The sequence below is a fragment of the Micropterus dolomieu genome, linkage group LG06, assembly GCF_021292245.1.
Source record: "Micropterus dolomieu isolate WLL.071019.BEF.003 ecotype Adirondacks linkage group LG06, ASM2129224v1, whole genome shotgun sequence".
Lineage (NCBI taxonomy): Eukaryota > Metazoa > Chordata > Actinopteri > Centrarchiformes > Centrarchidae > Micropterus > Micropterus dolomieu.
The window spans coordinates 1650671-1670789 of record NC_060155.1 but is presented as its reverse complement, the minus strand read 5'-3'; the positions used below and the strand labels follow the sequence as shown (position 1 = coordinate 1670789).

At 39.3% G+C, this 20119-nt stretch overlaps 1 protein-coding gene across 5 annotated transcripts in view; it reads right to left on the bottom strand.

Moving 5' to 3' along the window:
* The window catches only part of dnaaf11 (dynein axonemal assembly factor 11), a 50090-nt gene that overhangs the window by 2970 nt on the left and 27001 nt on the right, over positions 1-20119 (bottom strand). For 3 of the 5 annotated variants that reach the window (XM_046051792.1, XM_046051794.1, XM_046051796.1), the window contains 5 exons: positions 15509-15586; positions 13685-13750; positions 13016-13085; positions 8852-8947; positions 7707-7798 (listed from right to left, as the gene is read on the bottom strand). In XM_046051792.1, coding sequence (XP_045907748.1) covers positions 7707-7798; positions 8852-8947; positions 13016-13085; positions 13685-13750; positions 15509-15586 — 402 coding nt within the window. Of the gene's footprint in view, positions 1-7463; positions 7509-7706; positions 7799-8851; positions 8948-13015; positions 13086-13684; positions 13751-15103; positions 15313-15508; positions 15587-20119 lie in introns of those variants that run through there. The other 2 variants (XM_046051793.1, XM_046051795.1) reach the window with 2 other exon arrangements.

Below are 20119 nucleotides of genomic sequence, written 5' to 3'. Positions count from 1 at the left end.
TGAATCCAATTGAAAATCTTTGGAGGGAGCTTAAAATTCGAGTTGCCAGGCGACAACCTCGGAACCTGAATGATTTGGAGGCTGTCTGCAGGGAGGAGTGGGCCAACATCCCTGCCGAAATGTGCACAAACCTTGTCACCAACTATAAAAACCGTTTGACATCTGTGCTGGCCAATAATGGCTTTTCTACAAAATATTAACATGCTGTTTGTCCAGGGGGTCAAATACTTGTTTTTCCTCATCAGATGGTTATCAATTTTAATAAATTCATATGATGTGATTTTCTGGAATTTTCTTTGGGATTCTGTCTTTCACTGTTAGAATGTACATATGATTAAAATTATAGATCGTTGCATTCTTTGTAAGTGGGCAAACCTGCAAAATCAGCAAGGGGTCAAATACTTATTTCCCCCACTGTATGTGGCATCGGCCATTTAAAAAGCTGTATCGGTTGACCACTAGTTTATATTTTTATATTTCTCAAATTAAGGTATCAAAAAAAAGGGGGAAATGTTTGTGTTGTCACCTAAACTTACTGTATAAACACTAGCATCACAAAATGTGAAATGATACGTAGCTCTACTACCACTTGTTTATGGTTTTGTAGTTGTAGCTGCTCAGAGAGTTAAAACACGTAACAGATGACAAATACTGCCAAGCCTTAAGTTTCATCTGTCTGCCTTCATCTGCTGATGATGAATCATCACTTTAAAAGGTTTTTGTTTTTCTTTACCCGTCTTTAAATCAAACCATGGACTTTCTTAAGAGAGACAAGCTCAGATGAACTGGCATGTTTTGCAGTTGAGTTCAGTGTGACCTGTTCCTCCAGGAGGGTGATGCTCCATTTTACCACGCAGTCTGTGACCATTAAACAAAATTGATCCCATGTCTCCTCTGAACTCATCACTTCCATCCCACAACAATTAACTCATTCAATTTACCAATTAATCAATGTATATTGTTTAAACCACAGGCCCTCGTCCACACAGAGGAGGTGTCTGGGGATTCTTCTGATGACTGAATGTGTGTGTGTGTTTGTGTAGACTGAGATCATGTCAAGTTAACCATGTAAGACATGTGACAGCGTGAGACTGAAGCTGCTTTGACATCTTCACCTTTGACATAACAATGACAGTTTGGATACAGAAAGAGGAGAGAAAGACATTTGTTAATTAGCCCTTATCACAAAGTACAGACGATGCTGCTGGGAATATAATTAGTTTTGCAGGAATGGATAAGACAAATAACATTTTTGACGTGATGATAGGGCTGGATGAACTTTAAGGGGTCGCCAAAGTTATGACTAATAATCCTGGAAATAACATGGTAAATATGTGCAGGTATGGAAAGTGTTTATATATATATACAGTATTTGACTGTACATGATGAAGAATTGGTGGATAAAGACATGAGAATAAAGGAGAGACAGAGGAAAGTTTTCTATAAGTCTCTTAACGAGTCTTAACAGTTTAAACTGAGCTCTAATTAAATAAGCCAAACATAGAGTATGAAGCAGCAGCCCACGGCTGCGCCTGAAACTCAAATCTCTGGTGAAATGAAAATAATTTGCATCTGAATGTGCAAACACACAGTAACATGTTGATGCTAATCCATGTTTATCTTATGGACTCTCCAGAGTACTGATTAATTAATAATATTACAATGAACAAAATTATAAATGCAACACTTTTGTTTTTGTTTTTTCATTCACGACCTGTCCGGGGTGTACCCTGCCTTTCGCCCGATGTCAGCTGGGATTGGCTCCAGCCCCCCGCAACCCTGTGCGCAGGATAAGCGGTTGACGATGGATGGATGGACGGATGGATGGACGGATGGATGGATGGATATATATTGGGCTGCTGCAGTAACAAAATGACATTTCAACACCAGATTTTCACCGGGTCTTTGGATACAAAATCACTGTCTTACATCTAAAACATAGACAACAGACATTAACAAAAGTTAGTTTGTCAACTGTCTGTGCAGTTAGTCGAGTGCTCCACATCACAACATAAAGGCTGATTTAAATATCAGCCTATTATAATATGCTTGAGATATCAGTCTACAGAGTGGGAACCAAGGGTGAGAAGATATTAAAAAAAATTGCTGATTTTCCAGAAAAGGCGTGGGAATTACAATTTTATCTCCTGCACAACAGCTAGACGCAGGAGGAGGAGCCACTTTGTTAATCTGTGCTTTCTGCCACTTGTTTATTGAGAAGGGAATAAAGCTGCCAGAGGACATATGCTGTACGGTAAGCACAGTGGTACTTTCAGTCCTCGCCTTCATTCACTGCAGTGAATTCACTCTGCAGCAGGAAAATTACCAGCTCGGCGGGAGAAAATGAGAAAGTAATTCAGACCATTTTCCTGTTTATAGAGAAGGCCAGTGTATTTTTAGAGTGGATACGTTTAATTAAACAGATATGGCTTCCAAGCAGCATTTTAACTGCTTCTACGAGAGAAAAAACAGGTGAAAAACAGGTGCTTGTGAACATTCCCCTTCAGCAACATTCAGAACTGCATCCAGGATTTTAGAAATACTTAGGTCCTGAGTCCCCCAAACACCAACCAGACACAAGCCAGAGGTCTGTAACAAGATATTAATTATTTAGATTTTTCATTATTATTTTTTCTGCAGACATTTTATGTAAATTTAGCAGTTCTTTCAAGGAGCTTTCTCCAGAAATTATAGATGCAACTAACGATTCTTTTCATTATCTATTTATGTGTTAGTTTACTATGAATTAATTATCATTTGGCCTACAACATGTCAGTTAATAGTAAGAATCTAATGTGATACCATGTTTTGTCTATACAGTCCAAAACCCAAAGATATTCTGTTTGCTTTGCTATAAAATAAAGAAAAGCAGCAATTATCACATTGGAGAAGCTGGGCCCGGAGATTTGGCTTAAAAAATTAGTCGGTTCTTAAAATTGATGCAGATTAATTTCCCATCTATCACCTAATTGTTTCAGCTGTACTGGAAATCAGTGATATACTGTATAAATTCAACTAACTAAAGTCCAACTAAAATAACTGTCAGACCTTTGCCTCTATGTTCAGTATAATTATAACCTGAGTACATAGTTTCAATGAAACTATTAGTTATTTTGGTCTAATTGACTTAAGGGTTGTTTAATTTAAATATACTGAGCCTTAAGTATTTTTAACCAACACAGGACTCTTAATGATGCTATAAGTTTACATAATGGCAACCAGTTTTAATTATTTCAACTTTTTTTCTGAGAAAAAATGTTTTTCTCTGTCAGATTGGTGTTGTGAATTGCCCTGATACTACAATACCCATGAGCCTCAGTCACTGTTGCTAAGTATCTGATTATCTGGCCCTGAGTAAACACAATGCTAATGTAAGAGCAAGTCTCATGAATGTCTGCAGAAACTGTGACTAAGCTTGTATAATGACTAAGCTCATGTAAGGTTATCGCTCTCCACTCAGTGACGGAGACCTGCAGTAATTGACTTGTAATTGGCTGCAGTAACAACATCAGCAGGTTCTGTTTAGTGTATGCAGCCACCGATCCACAGAGGATTAGGTTTGGAGTGGATGTGATTTACATTTAGATAAGACTAAACAAGTCACATGGACTCAGAAAAGGCTGGTGTCATGTTCTACATGTCCTGATGGAGAGATGTGATGATAGTGCTCTGGTTATCAGTCGCGCTTCCTGAGCTTCCACATCACCTACTATCATTCATGTCACAAATAGGCAGAAACAAAGAAGCTTTAACACCAATTCTTATTTAAGCTATGTTAATCACAACTGTATAAACAGTGTGATATACACTATTATTGGCCTGTATTAGCTTCCAGTTGATATACTGGTTTATGCCGGTCTGGAGCCAGGCTAAGAAAATTGTGACAAAGGTCCAAAGTGACGTCCTTCCTTTTCTTTGACCAACAGTCTAAAGACGTTTAGTTCACAATTATATGACAAAAGCAGAACATTAACGTATTTGAGAAGTTAGAAATGAATCAATTAAGTGATTTAACAACATTTTAGTCAATTAATCTTCTGTTGAATGTAAAATCAATTCTTTGACCAATTGTTTCAGCAAGAGACAAAACCAAAGCATACTGTGTTTTTAAAGATATCAACATTAAACTGGCCTAGGGTTATTTTGTTCATTAGGATACATTACTGCTACTGCAAACAGAAAATGCAGCTAAGAAATGTCAAATGTTTTAACTCTAAAATTAAAAACAGTCACCAGCAGCGGCTTAGCCTTTCTGGTGTACAAACAAAAATTTCAACCACTTTTCTTTCTTTTCTTTTATTTCCCTTCCCCACTTATACCACACAAACATTTAAAAGTCACAGTAATTTTCTCCACATCATCGGACATCTTGAAGCCTAAGTTTAGCTCTAACACTCATTTTGGTAATGGGCAGGTAAACCTAATTGTCAGCACATCTCTATGCAAGATGGATGGAATCGTTAGTCCAGGGCTCCTCTACTAATGCTCCCCCTGGTTAGGAAGTCCAAAATGGTTCCCTGTAATAGGTCACCCAGGGCAAAGGCCCGCTGGTCATCATATGTCACAGGTCTGTGAGGCGATAACAGAAGAGCAAAGTCTCTTCCATTCACACCTTATTATCAGACATATTATTATGAAAGAGCTGGAGACTGCTAACTAATGTGCAATTAACTACAATGTAAGCATTTAAAATCACTCAAAGAAAAAAAAGAATAAACTTAATCCAGATTTAATACCTTGTTTTTTTGTTAGTTAATAGCTAAGGTCTGGAAACACACTGACATTAATAAAAAAGAAGCAGAGCTGAAACAATGAGTCATTTAATCAATAAGCTGACAGAAAATTAACTTGTAACTATTTTGATAATCAATTAATTGTTTCAGTCATTTATCAAGCAACAATGTTGGTTCTAGTGTCTCAAATAAAAGAATGTGCAGCTTTTCTTTGTTTTATGTGATAGTTACCTGAAACGTTTTGGTGTGTTTCAAAGAATGCACATTGGACACCTGGGAAGTTTTCTTTCTAATAGAGTGAAATATTAATTGTTTAATTAAGAAAATAATCAGTAGATTAGTTAGAGCACTAAAACGCCAGCAGTCATTTTAAAATCACTGCAAATCAAATGTCTTTGGCCTCTGGACTGTTGGTCGGACAAAACAAGACTAACAAAGACTTCTTGGAACATTTAATTGATGTTTATTAATTGCGTTCATGAAAAGAAAAGAAAATACTGGTTGATAATGAGAATACTCATCACTTGCAGCGCTAATTTTTCAAACTTTCTCAGTACTCCTGGATCACAGTGCTGCAGGAAATGTAACTTAAATATGATGAGACAGATCTTGCTTTGCACCTGACCCTGACTTCTGACTTTTCAAAAACCACTCAGGACATCATCTCAGGTGACATGAGCTGTGGGTTTTAGATAATGTTTGATATTCCATTTCATGATACAATACACACACTGCCCTGCCTTGCGTCTTCAAGCAAATCCATTTTAAACCTAACCATGGACTTCAGATGCATTTCCATCCATACCAGAGGCTGAATGTACAGGCTGTGGGTAAGCCTGTGGTCAAAGGTCGCTCCTAATCATGTCCAAATACTGCAATAACTCAGCAGCCGGCAGCGCTGCTCACCAGTGGCGCAGGAGCAGCTTAGCATTTTTATCTGCTCTTTAATTTTAGCTTCAGGATTGCAATGGGGCTCTGTACTGTGTTTGATGGGGCCAGCTGAAGGACAAGAAGCAGCTCCTGGTCATAAAATGGTAATGATAATAGGGCGATGATGAGTGCACCTCCAGGCAAGGAGACGAAACAGAGCTCAGTCCAACAGCACTGCAGACTAACGTGACCATTAAGAGGGGAAGCTGCTCTGATCTGAGCTAACCTCACAGAGCGGCCGTCATGGTTCAGTCTACGAAGAGGTACTGTAAAGAATTTATGTAAGAGGGAAAATACAGTATATCCTATATATATGTTCATTTGGATAATGTCACCTGTTTCCAATCCTAATTAGGTAGACATACTTGCTTTTACAGAGAAATTAACCATTTCTGCAGAGTTTATCAAATTTATTCCCCCGTTTTATAAGTAAAGTGTGCGTAGATTTTTATTCTTGCTAAATAAGGATAGAATTTTGAGCGTTAAAGTTCATTCTTAACCTTAAAAACAGCAGTATGACAAATCACTAGCTTAGTCCAGAGCTTTCAACAACTGAGCTGACAACATACACTGATGAAGAAATCAGATGCGGGTGAATTAAAGCTCCACAAAAAGCTTCTAAGTGGGCGATTATTTTGTTAAACTATTTCCAAAGTCAAGAATGAATTATCGCCCTCAATATTTTAATCATTTTGCTGTAAAACATCTCCCTGTTTTCTGCTTTGCTCTTGTTGTAATTTGCTGTTTAACCAAAACTGAACGCTTCCTCCGTGTTCATCTGTTATCTTTGTAAATTCAAGATAATGTACATTTCCACAGTAAAACAGAGTTGTTGAGGGTTGTATAGTCTCTTAATTATTCTTATGCGTGTTTTAGTTTATCAGTGAAGTGTCTGAACTCCACTGCAGACTGGAGTCTCTGTGAGAGACAGACGCTTGTCTCCTATATAAGGCATCTGGATCCTTGCTGCACGGCATATTTAGAAACTATGATGAACTGGTCACGAGTCACATCTCATTCTTCAAGGCGATTTCTTTATTGTGTGCTGTGTTGATGTATGAGTGTTTTCTTTAATGATTTGAGGGGCCACTGTCAGTGCATCCTGACTGATGATGTCGGAGAGTCAGGAGATTTAAATAATCAATGAAGTTATGTTGCTGTGCCTCGTGCATAAATGCGCACTGGGCCTGTGTTAATTGGGAGCATTTTACTATCTGAATAATGCACCCTTTAAATACAGTAGCGGGGAAATACTGCACCATTGAATTTAGACATGGTTTTTGTTGGTCAGTGGCGCAATCACCTTCTGCTGTCTCAAGATAGCAATGCAGCAACAATGTGCCTAACCACACTCCCATGGGCGCACAAATGGACACTTGTAGAGAAGCTGCATTTGGATGGAGAACAGGCATCAATCATTATAAAAAAATGTTGTAATGTTTCAGCTCTGGTCAAGGTTATCTATGACCTGTACATGGTCATTAGTGGGGAGAGCGCTATCATCAACACGGCTGATAAAATGTATCATGCAGATCATTTAAAATACAGCAGGCATCTGTAATTAGGACAACAGGGACCTGATAAGCCAGAGGCATTTGAATGTGCATATTCAACTCAAGGCCAAACAAAGACCAACACTACGACCAACCGAGACCAACACTTTTATAGAAACACACAGACCATCCAGCTGCCTGCAGGCTGCAGCTCTGCTGCTAGTCGCTCTTTATGCCTCATTAATATTACAAACTGATTAGTTCTTACCATTTTATTTTATGTTACCACCAGAAACAGCCATATAAATGGAACAGTATTTGTATTGGCAAAATTCAGGTCTTTCCAGATGCACTGTAAGATAGAAATGACTAACATCAACAATCTGAGGACAAAATATGAAAATGAGGTTTGTTGGTTTGGAATGAGATTTAGATGCTGGGGATGACTGTTTATGAAGCTAACATGCTCATTTTCCATCCTGTCCACACATTAAAAGGATGTCTGTATCATCAGGTTGACAGCTGCATTGGGTGTAGAGAATATCTTTACCTTTCATTGTGCTCAGACGAGTTGCTGCGTCTGCTTTGAAATGCTCTGGGCGGATGTGGGATGGTCTTTGTCACTTTGATTTCACCTTCAGCCTAAAAAGACACATCAGAAGAAAAAACGTGTTTACTCGTAGTGCCTGCAAACAGCTCCCACACTTTCATTTCACAACTGTTTACTGGCGCTCTGGTGCAGGATGTATCGGAAGCCATACGGAGGATTAATAGCAGCAGCTCTGACTCTGCAGTATCAGCACCTGTGTCTCTTTCTAGACACTATAAAGACTTACTTAATTACACCTCAGAGTATAAAATCCCTGTTCCTCATTGGCAGGAGCAAAGCAATCACAGAAAAAAGCCAACAGCTGAAAGTTAATGCATAAAGTTGTAATTTAACAGAGTTAAAGGTATCTATAAAGCTCTTCTTTAAAGTGAATTATTAGGTTTTAGTTGATTTTTAATCATGTGATTTTATTTCTTCTCTGACGTTGCCTCAAACAGGATGCAAATTGCAGACAAAAGACTAAAACTTTAAAAAGCTGTAATGTTGAGAAACTCCATGACTACACAGAAAATGAATAAATAAAATAGAATAGAATAAAGGCAGATAATAAGACAAGTTCGTGTCTAAGTTTAATACTCAGTCTGGGAGGGTTTAGAAGGAAGGAACTGACACACAGATCTAAGACTCTGGAAATAATCTTCTGGTGTTTACATACCGTTGGATGGGAAATGAAGAGTAGATGCAACACATGTCCCCAGTCTTACGCAAACGGTGGACACAGCGGCCAATGGTTGATGTTTTAACCTCTAAGTCAAGTGGCACCTCACAAATAGTGGTGTGGAGCAACTTAAACTTTTGATCAGATGGGAATGCAAGAAGAAGTATCAGAGATTCATCCTCTGTTGAGCATGAATGTCCGCACCACATTTGTTGACTATACAACAAATAGATAGAAGTGAACTAAAGTGTTGGAGCACCAGACTAACATCATGGTCTTTAGATTCATGTTGCTAGTGTGGCCAAAAGGTCAGTTTGCAAAAAAAGCACAAAGTAACCCTCTACAAAATACGCTAAACTTCTGCTGCAGGTCCCTGTACCTGGCTCAGGTGTACATGTGTTCCAGCCTTATGTGTAACTGTACGTACCCTGGGCATAGTGAGGACCAGGTGTCCGGTGGTTTGGGACCTGTGAGCTGTCGAACTGTCGGGCTTTACTTCAGCAGGCAGAACCATCTGAAATATCTGCAGAGTAAATTATTCATAACTTTAATTAGCAAGATTAATGTGCTGATCTGGCACCGCTGCTGTCCCAGTGTGTCAAATGACTTTAATCATTAGTGAGCCTTTTTATAGGTACACTTTCCAGAAAAGTCTTTGGAGATCTCCCAGAATAGCTCCAACTCAGAACAGTGGCAATCAATCACTGGAGCGAAATCCTATAAAAGCCAAAATGATCCCTGTGTGTGTAAAATTAGACTTTCATTTTTCTATTTACTTTTATTTCATTTTGAGAGGGAATTTAGGGGAAACCATGCTGACAGCAGGCAGAGAAGGAAAACTCCAAAACTCCAGCCGTCCTCTAACTCCTTTTCAGCCCTGCAGCTCTAAAGTGCGGCTGATTTGATAAACCCCTCACAGATGACTCCCTTTCAGTCAGTTACCCCCGCTCCTCTAAATGAGGTCATATTTAGAAGAAATTTTAAAGACCTGAGTTGATGTATCACTGCATAAATCACACCACTCGTCCAATCAGGTTGACCCCTGGAATAAAACAACCCTCCATAAAACACTACCACAGCTTGAAGCAGAGCCATGACATTCAGGACTCTGGCAGTGAGGGCTAAAGAACTCCAAACCTGGAGGGTTCTGTATTTATAACAACATCTCCTGAATTTATGTGAGGCCAAACAGCTGTTTAATCAGCCTTAAAGTTCACTGTGGTCTGTTTGTGGAGATTAAAATCCTCCACACATTTGCTCAGTGCCGCTGTGGGAAACATAGTGGACTGGACACCTGGGGACAGATGTATGAACCACGCATACGTACAGAAAACATGCATTTCCTACACATAAAGGTATTTATAAAAGAAGAATGTGCAGTGAGAATGTGTTGCCTGATGCAGATTACAGAACACCACACATAGTTTTCTAGGGCAAACAGCACATGATATAGGCTGAACATGAAATATAAGGTAAGAGACAGGACCTCAGAGGTTTTTTGCCAATTTTAATGATTATATTATTATTTTTGTAGTCTACACAGCGTTCTGTGAAATTTCGATCAAAGGCTTACTAATGAGCTTCATTTTAAATAACTGTTTATGTGATTGCTTTTTTTTATTCTTTTCATTACAATGGAGCCATTCCCCGTCAATCATCCTCTGATTTGATTCTTAAGTGTGAAGCATTTTGTAAAGTCTGTTTCCATATTTGCCCTATAAATGAATCATTGATCACCCTTCTGATGTTCAATAATGATGAGTGAGATATGAAAGCTGATGGTGGTTTATACTGTAGGTACATGTGACAAATTAGTGCTATGAGTGGTAGTGTTTGCATATTTCTGTCTTTATATGTACACACTGTTTAAGTCTGCAGTTCAGAGTTTGAGGCGTCTGGCCCCTGGAGGTAAACTCTGGTTACCGTGGGCTGCAGAACTGAGCCTCCCTTCACAATAAAATACAGTCAGACTTCAGCAGATCTCATGCAGAGCAGGAGATGAACGTTTGACACAAGATAAATAATGCTCACCTTCTGCTGACACCGAATCTTGCACTTTTGGCAGGTAACTCAGGTGATTACAGCTCATATTTTATTTATTCTAACACTTCGGCTGATCAATTTTGAATTTACCAGAGGAAGACTGACATTTTGGAAAAAATGGTCTGGGAAATGACTTCACAGCAGGTGTAATAAACTCTCTCCATAAATGTATCAGAATGTCAAAGTCAGAAACAGGTTTGATGATCCAGCAGCTTCTGACAGCTTTTTATTTGCTCTAAATCTGACTCTTAATCCATCACACCTCTCTCTGCCCCCGACTCTGCAACAAGCATCATCTTCATGCTTATCTCAAAGCAGCCTGTAGTCTTGTGAATCCATACTGACTCCATACTGCTGACATATTAATATATTAGCAGGAAGTGTGTGAAAACAGAGATTTTAGTTTGAGAAGGAGGGCAGATAGAATAAGCACTGCTTTGTTTTACCACCTATTCAAATATTTAGTACTAAAGCTGTGTTAAGACTAAATAGAAAGCTCATTTTAAAGCCTGTACAATTGCACATATAGTCAATGGAAAGACATAAGTCCATGTGAACAGATGCAAATTTGCTTTGGGCAGCAGGAATTGAGCCAAAGATACAAGTGAGTTAAATATGTTTTAACTTTAACTAAAGTGCTGAAAAAACATGAAGAGCTGGAGTTTCGAGACACTCTTTCATTGCCTATGTTACTACTAAGTGATAGCGAACTGTCAGTATATTGGCTGTTTATGGGAAAAAACACAGACAGAAAACATACAAAAGTTCACATCTGTTAAAAAAGCATGGTGCCAAGTTGCTGTGTTCAATCCAAACGCAGCTTTAGACATTGCAACAGCTACGCTTAAAGCTGGGGAAGGCAATGTGGGAGAAACTAGCGAGATACAGCAGATTCTGAAAGTATCCAACTAAAAGAATCACACAAGGCCTCCCACCAAAGCCAGTGAGCACTGCACAGGTAGGCCAGCCAATCATTTCATTTAGGCCGAATGAAATGATTGGCCGTGCTTATCACAGTCATGTGTGTGAGAGCATTTCATTTATTGATTGCTGTTGGGCTGTAAAGGCAATTTCAACAAATATAACAAAAGATGCCTCTGAAATAAATTGCCTAGCTCAGCTTTAACACTGTAATATTTGGATTACTCTGTCAAAAACACATTTGTGTGTGCAGAAACATGCAAAGGAGAAATGTGTGCTGTTTGCTCATTCTGACAGTTGAGACTTCACCAGAGAAACAACAGCATTATTTGTTTGTTCAAACACTTCAAATTAATGTTTTCCTGACAAGTAATCTCTTATAGTAGTGTTTGTCATGTTCTGACCATAAAGTATGTAAAATAGCCATCTAAATGAAATATCTGGTTTCTTCAACTTTCACTTAGGAGCAGCTTTAAACTTGAAAGAAATAATGATTTGACATTTATCGTGATAATTATCGATTAACATTTTTGGCCATATTGCCAGTTAGACAGTTGAGACAACTCACATTCTGCCTCCTTCCAACAGTCACTGCTGGTTTATTTTAACTTTTAGCCATCATTGTTTTGGAAAGCATTGACAAACACTTGTTTTTAATATCTCTCAAATGAGCAGAAAGGGTGATGGGGAAGATGTCTTGTTGCATATACAAAGTTAAAGCAGCTGGTAAGTACTGTCAGTGTGACTTTGCAGAGTGTAATGTTAACGGTGGGCTGTGATCCTGCAATGTGTCTGGCTGAGTGTCTGCTGCTTGCAATCTGGAGGAGAAGATCTTTGACTTTCAGCTGCATCAACAGTTCACAGTGAGAAACCAGAGCTTATATTGTACTAGCTATACTGCATGTTGTGTAGTGTTTTTGCAGGCTTCAGAACCAACCTGCAGTTAATAGAAATATCATGCAAACTATTTTTATAAGAAGTGAAACATGATTTTAACGCATTTATATTTGTGCTGGTGTAGGCAAGGGCATTTGTTTGAATCCCCAGACCGGCTGGATTAAGAAATGTTTCCTTGCCAACTAACATCGCAGTGCCCTTGAGCCAGGACCTTTATTGGCTGGCAGTAGTAGTCTGTGGTTAAACTGGCCCCCTTCCAGTATGAATAAATGGGGAATGAAACTGAGCCTGGGGCTCTGAGGACACCTCTGCAGAATGCATGAAAATGACATGAAAAAAACTTTAAAGGTATATTGAATTTCATTTCTGTTAAGCAGATGTGAAATCGAGTCGATTCTCCACAGGCTGAACAACAGCACAAAGGAGCAATGTATTTTTTAGTTTTTTTTAAAAAATGTCAGATATATTCTTAGAAAATCTGGAGGCCTACATCAGAAACAAATCAGCAACAACTGATAAATATCACTATGATGGAAAAAGTTGCTGACCTATAAACTTAAGGAGGCTTGTGTCTAAATCTCGGCTGCTGCCCTTTAGGATGTCAAAAACCCTGAATGCTGCTTGAATGAATTTGTTGGAAAGTTCAAAGTGTTCAGCCAAAACAGTGTTGAGGAAAAATTACAATTAATGGTTGCCTAATCCTAAAGGTCATCATCTAAAAATCTCATACCTTTCCTTTGACGACGACTCTAGCGTACGTTGGTTGAACATCCACGTCTATCAATGAGGTGTCCAAGTGTCTGTAAAGAGGAGTCAGGTCAGTTCATATAAAGAGACACAGGTACAGTCTGTAGTCTGCATGGATCTGTTCTGATGGTGGAGACCTTTGGTCACATTTATTCTACAGCTGAATCAATTAGAGCCATGAAGCTGGGCTGTGGAGGAGCGGTTTGATTGAACCAGGACGTTAAAATGGTTCAAACAATCAACACCATGGTTGTGATGTTTCCAACTTGAGGTCACAGAGAGTTCTCGCAATGATTTAGATCCGTTCGATTTGATGTGACTGCTGCTGTACATCAAGTTTATATTTCCGTATCAAATTCATGCTGACACATAAGTGAATTTGATGCTGCTTCTCAGTTGCTCCCCCTGTGCAAACAACAAACAGACGAGAAGGAAACCAACATCGACAAAAATAAAGGCATACAAAGCAATGAACCGTAAACAGATGGAACTGTTAATGTACAGCAAGTATATTTGACATAAACACAGCTGAATAAGCCAAATCAGCTGTGGGCCTGCATCTCCACAGTGCCTTAGAATTTTATCGTCTCATTAAATTTGAATTAGATTTTTATAAATGAAGCTGTGATGAGATTAAGCTCATTGTTCCTACCTGTACACTGCCAGGTCTAAGACGATTGTGTTGTCTTCTTCATCTTCACTTAGAGAGAAGTCCAGCCTGTAAATGCACAAATAAAGGAAGAATACAGCCATAACAAAACTTAACTGGTCCAACTGCAGAGCTACTGTCACTATTCTTTATCTAGTTACATGTACAGCAAAACAGCTGTTTACAATGCAAACACACCTCCGGCCCTTCTAAAGTAATACTAGTCTACTTTTATTTCTACACTTACAATTCCACTGCTTTAAACTCTTAGGTTGTATGTATTCACATCAAATCTGGAGCTGGGCCGATTAGCGCAGGATTTTGCGGTGGTGTGCCAGAGATTGGGCGTGTTTATTTGTGCTTAAGAATGTAACCATTGTGAAACAATCAGAAAAGAATGTTTTATTTCTTTTCATTCTCGCTTACCCTCTCTTCATTCACGCAGGGCTGCAGTGTTTTAAACTTCATGCCTGATCTGGTGTGAATGCAGCCTTACTCTTACTCTACTGTCTCACTGCTTTCAGTTTTGGCACACTCAACTGATTTCTACTCTTCAACTGACAGTTCAATTGTCTGCTGTCTGCGTACATACCGCTGACTGTCACATCAACTGTTTACAGTGCACACACTTCAATCATCCCCTTCAACAGTTCAACTGCTTTCACAGAACTGAATTGTTGTCTGCTCACACACCAACTGACACCTCACAAAAATTTATTTAAATTATAAATGCTTGATAATCACAAACTCCCATAAATCACACGCGTCTAACTATAACAGAGTAGTGTCATGTTTACACTACTCTGCTAAAGAAACTTGGTAAACTGGAATTTAAATTTGTAATGTCATGCAATGTGATGTAAAGCCTCAGTTCTCTGACAGTTTGGCAATCCAGTCAGTCAGTTCATTCACTGAATACCTTTTCTTATATTATATATTGTGTTTGAGTAGCATCAATCTACAGAGCAAGACTTTACTAGCCATTAATGAAAGAACGGTAAAAAATGTTAGCGCCCAGGCTGCAGAGAACCATACTGTCCTGTCTCCTTGCTGATGTCAAGTGAAAGATCATATAAAGATACTGTGACCTCAGCTCAGATTACAAATGAAAATCAGTGGTGCTTTAAGGCCTCGACCCCTGTGGCCTTGCTCTGGATATATACCTCTTGCTAATGGAGGGACTGGGGTGGCCCGCAGCTATCAGGTTGCCCCAAGCATGCTGCTGTTGCAATCAAATAGCAGGCGAGCCAATCCATTACCAGAGAACAAAAACTGAAGGCCGCTATTAAAGCAATCACACAGCACCTGGTGGCTTTTTACCTGCCTCCCTGTCTGAGCAGTTTGATCAGGTGCCGAAGGAAGTAATTGAGGGTCTCAAGGAAAAAACATTACAGTTATGAAGAACTTTGAAGGGAAACTGCGTGAGAGTGGAGTTGACCTGTTGTCTTTATTATGTCTTTTCAAAACAAAATTGAAGCAGTTGATTGGATGCGTTTTGTTGCTCTGGCTGAACAGAACAAGAACCAGTTATATTGCTTTCTGCTGTGCTCACTGCTATAGCTGAGGGCATTGGTCGATTTCCCTCCCAGTCAGTCACAGCTCGTAATGCGGCACCACTCAGCAGATGAGATCTGACCACAGGTGGAGGAAGTATTCAGACAATTTACTGAATTAAAGTACTAATAGTACATTTGGCCATTACTCTGTTAAGTACTGGCCAAACGTAACAAACTAAAACCCAGTTGGAAAAATTAAATGTTCCTTTAACTACTTTAATCACTTAATCATTGCTTTCGCTTTTTGGATAGAAAATGTGTCTAGGCATACTTGGGCTCATTGACGTTCATGACTCTTCCATCAGCAGTGATCAGCGTCCTCGGGGCCTTCGGCTTCTTCTCTTTCTCCCTGCAGGGAAACAGCAAAGTACAGACTGTAGTGTTTGTGTGTGTGTGTGTGTTTGAATGGTGGACTGACAGGCGACAGTAGCAGAGTTATGAGGTCTTTGGGGTGAAGGAGAGACACGCCTCTCCTCCAGGATCATCCATAAAGACAGACACAAGTGATTATGTGCAATAGATAGGTTGTACTGTAGGACACCTACTCACAAATAAGTGAAGCAACACACACTGTACAATAAGCTCTGCCTCTGAAGCAGCTTTTCACCATTTTAAACATTTTAAAAGAGTCAAAGTATGAAGAAAATAAGGAGAACAGGAAGCAAATCTTGACCAAATCTGTTCCATGGAATGCTCCATCTGATGTTAATGTCCTTGAACCTTTCATTTGTAATGGCTCACACTACATACAAACACATGTTCATGTGCTCTGTGCTCATGTGTCCAATATTTGACCAGGATTTATTATGGTTTGGTGTTTTCTGAAAATGCCTGTGCCCCCCTTCACTTTGCATCAAGGGACAATCCGTTTCCACAAGAAGTGTAATTTTTTTTATTTCTCAAATGTGTTTTGTTTTACCTGACTTCATGTTTTAACTGGTTGAAATTTTAACTATTTTATAACTTGTATTTGATTTAATGTTGGTTTTAAAAGTGCTCTATAAGTAATAAACTATTATTACCATACACATACATATATATATATATATACATACACATATATATATATATATATATATATACACATATATATATATATATATATATATATATATATATATATATATATATATATATATATATATACATATATATACATACATATATACACACACACACACACACACACACTGTATTACTATACTGTAATGTTTATTCCAATGGAACTCAATCTAGGTCCAAAAAACTATGTTTTTAAACATTTACTAAAAGCAAGTGTATGGATACACTAAGTTATTCACGTGCAAATGATGTCATAATTTTAAATAAAACATACAAAATCAGGCGGAATCTAGGCAGAATATAGCCTTTGGCACAGAATGTCCATTGGAGTTGACAGGTGTATTTTCAGTCACAGAACCAAATGTACAAGAAATATATCATTAAAATCTGGATTAAGATATTTATTATATATTTCCTATTATCTGAGCAGGTTTTTTTAGCTGTCTGTTTTTCTGAGAATAAAAGGATTTATGCAGTTGTTGCTGCGGTAACCTCTTCCCTCCCAGTGTTTTGAATTTATGATGCAATATATCAAAATGACAGAGATTTAAAGATAATAATCAAATGGAATTGAATTGGAATGGAATCTTTTGGGGGTCCGCCATGTGGTGGTTGGGACATGGTAAATGTCCGGTCGAGGCAGATGGCCGCCCACCCTGAGCCATGGTTCTGCTCGAGGTTTCTGCCTCTTAAAAGGAAGTTTTTCCTTGCCTCTGTCGCCTAGTGCTTGCTCTTGGTGGGAACTGTTGGGCTTCTGTAAATAACATCACAGAGTACGGTCTAGACCTGCTCTTTTATGAAAAGCGCTGTGAGATAACTGTTGTTGTGATTTGGCGCTATATAAATAAAATTGAAAATTGAAATTGAAATTGAAATGGCTCATAATGGCTTCCAAATTACTGTCAACTGTAGTGACATTAATTAAAGACTATAATTCAAATATAAAGATTCCAGAAATGTTACTTGGCATTTTTCCGTCATAATTTTTCTGGCTCTAGTGCAGAAAGATGATGTTCCCATTCTTCAGAACAGCTGTCAGAACACCATCAGAGCTGGTACATTCACTGAAAAGTTTGAGACGTAGCTATAGTTGTATATTGGCAGCTACAATTGTTGCTTGAAACCAGTGGCTCCAAAACCTTTGGTGTTTATGGCCTGTAGTCAAAATCTGAATTGCATAATAATAATAATAATAATAATAATTATCTTTATTTGTAGAGCACTTTTCACAAACAAGTTACAAAGTGCTTTAACAAGTGCTTTAACAATAAAACATATAAAAACAAATACATGATAAAAGCAAGAAAACACTTAAGAGACTAAAATACACGTTTAAAATAAATATAATATATATATATAGAGAGAGAGAGAGAATAGAATAAAATAAAGTCAAAAAAATCGGGAAAGGCTCTCCTATAAAGTATGTTTTCAGAAGGGACTTAAAAGAGTTCACTGACTGAGCCGACCTGATTTCCTGGGGCAGGCTTTACCAGAGCCTCGGAGCCCTGACTGCAAATGCTTTGTCCCCTTTAGGTTTTTTTTTTGCATATATGCCAGCCTCGTCACAGGTTGTCTCCCATCCTACCAGGTTGAAATAGTAGTCAGGGTACAGCAGCCAGGATGTGTTGATTCAGGAAGTGAATGTGATAAAACTGCATCAATGCTGTTACCGGGTTGCGTTGCCTTCACTTGTGACACATTGTCACAGGTTATGGCCTCAATCAAAGAGTGAGATTTTCTTCTCAGGTTTTTCCAGAAGGGGTTTACAATGTTAAGTATCCATAAAACTCTTCTTGAAGGATCTATAGTTGGAGTATTTTCTGCTTGCAGACCACCAACTCAAGACAAATGGTTTCCTGTATTTTCATCACCATTTGCTGTACAACCAGTTACTCCATTAGCCACGTCAAGCAGGTGGTGACAGAAACACAGGGAGGGAGGGAACGCCCATCTATTAAGCCCACTGAATCCTGCTGAATGAGGCGGGGAGTGTTTAGCGCTCTTTGGAGGGTCGGCCATCGCGACCTCTGCAGCCGTACATCAGCCACAGAGGGGAGGAGGTGTGACAGCGTGTTCAAAGAGCCTTCAACCTGCTGAACTCAGGATGTTAAGTTCACGTACTTATTAGCGCGGTGTGCTTCAGAGAGACCTGAATTGAGTTTAAGTGGTGCTGTGGTGCCGAGCAGTTAGACGAGTTAATAGCTGCTTTACTACTACGGAAATCAGTGTTCACACTGTCAGTCAGTCAAACAGTGAGGAGGAAGCAGGACTACCAAGGACAGAGTGGCCAATCGGGAGAACCGGGCCAAATCCCGGTGGCCTGCGGGCCAATTTGACCTGCCATTGATAATTTTGAACAACAACAACAACAACAACACATCATCATCTAGCAAACTTTAGCCAGCACACACTCTATTCATCCAAAGAAGGTTAAAGACAAAGTACATTACTATGACCTGGATGACCACAAATCTTCACATCACACTCTATTCACTTTGTCCTAATGCAGCTCTGCCCTGCCAGCTGTTAGGAAGCTTCAGCTCATCTTATCAAATGAAACAGTCCCTTCACTCATGGTTTCAGTGGTAAACCACCACAACAATAACAACTGCCTACAAAAAACATTATATTCTGAGCAGACACGTTTTAAGAATACATCAATCATGAAGAATTTGTATTTCAAACAAATGGCAAACTTATTAGCAAACTTTAACAAAACTCCCTTCACCGCTATGCATCATGGGAAGTCTGAGGGACGGACTTAGGCTACTTAGCCTATCACCCCGGACTCACACAGGCAGGGTGTGAACCGCGTTTTAGTTCCGTCCTCTGACCGGCTTCAACTTCCACTGGAAGCCCCTCAGCATTTCAGCAGCAGAGTGTGCAGCCTGCACAACGTTAATAACTTGTTTTTTGTCCTTTTGCGATTCTACTTCCTTCTTCACTGTGGCCCGCATTAGTTCGGATGCCGCGCAGAAATACACTGGTTGCTTCTCTCTGGAGCGGAGCGGGAGACACTTCTCGGACGCACTGCAGCGCTTCTGGTGTGAGCACAGACTAGAATGGCTGAGATCCGCTCCGGCAGCCACGGCAGGCAGACTCAGTGAGTCCAGGGTCAAGTAAACTTGGTATTAAATGACTTGGTAGCAGCTGGGCACTGTGATGAAGCTCCACCCTTGTCTTGAAAACTCAGTGTTCACATAGCTACTTTAAAGGGGCTATATGTAAGTTTTTGATTTTAATAAATCAAATTTTCATTGCCTTATTGTCAATGGGCTTAAAACTCACTCAGAAATGAAGCACACGCCTGTTTTCGCCGTTGCTTGCATCAGCCACTATTCTGCTTTTAATGTGAGGTCCCCAGGTCGGATTCAGCCCTGTGCGCGCTTCCAAGGCTCTCACACTACAGCGACAACACGGCAGCTAACAACATGCAGACCACTAACACCATAAAACCAGCTCCCAGCAAAACACAGGCTCCACGTAAGGATACAAAACAACAATAAAGGTTTATGTGCTGAAGCCCATCAGACAACACAGGTTCAGATGATGTAGAGTAAAAACAAAGAGAGCATTAGTAAAGACAGTACCTGAGTTTATTTTACCGATACTCAGGTACACAGCTTCTCCACCTCTCAGTCGCTGTAACTAACATGACCCACATAATATACAACCCAGAGGAAGAGCCATCCGCTGACACTACAGTAAATTTACTTACTGCGGTCTAACTGTTACAAAGTGTGACACAATCTCGTTATAATATTCAAACCAGCTCATTATCATCAAATACATTTAGTTGTGCTGACATTGCTGAGCCTCC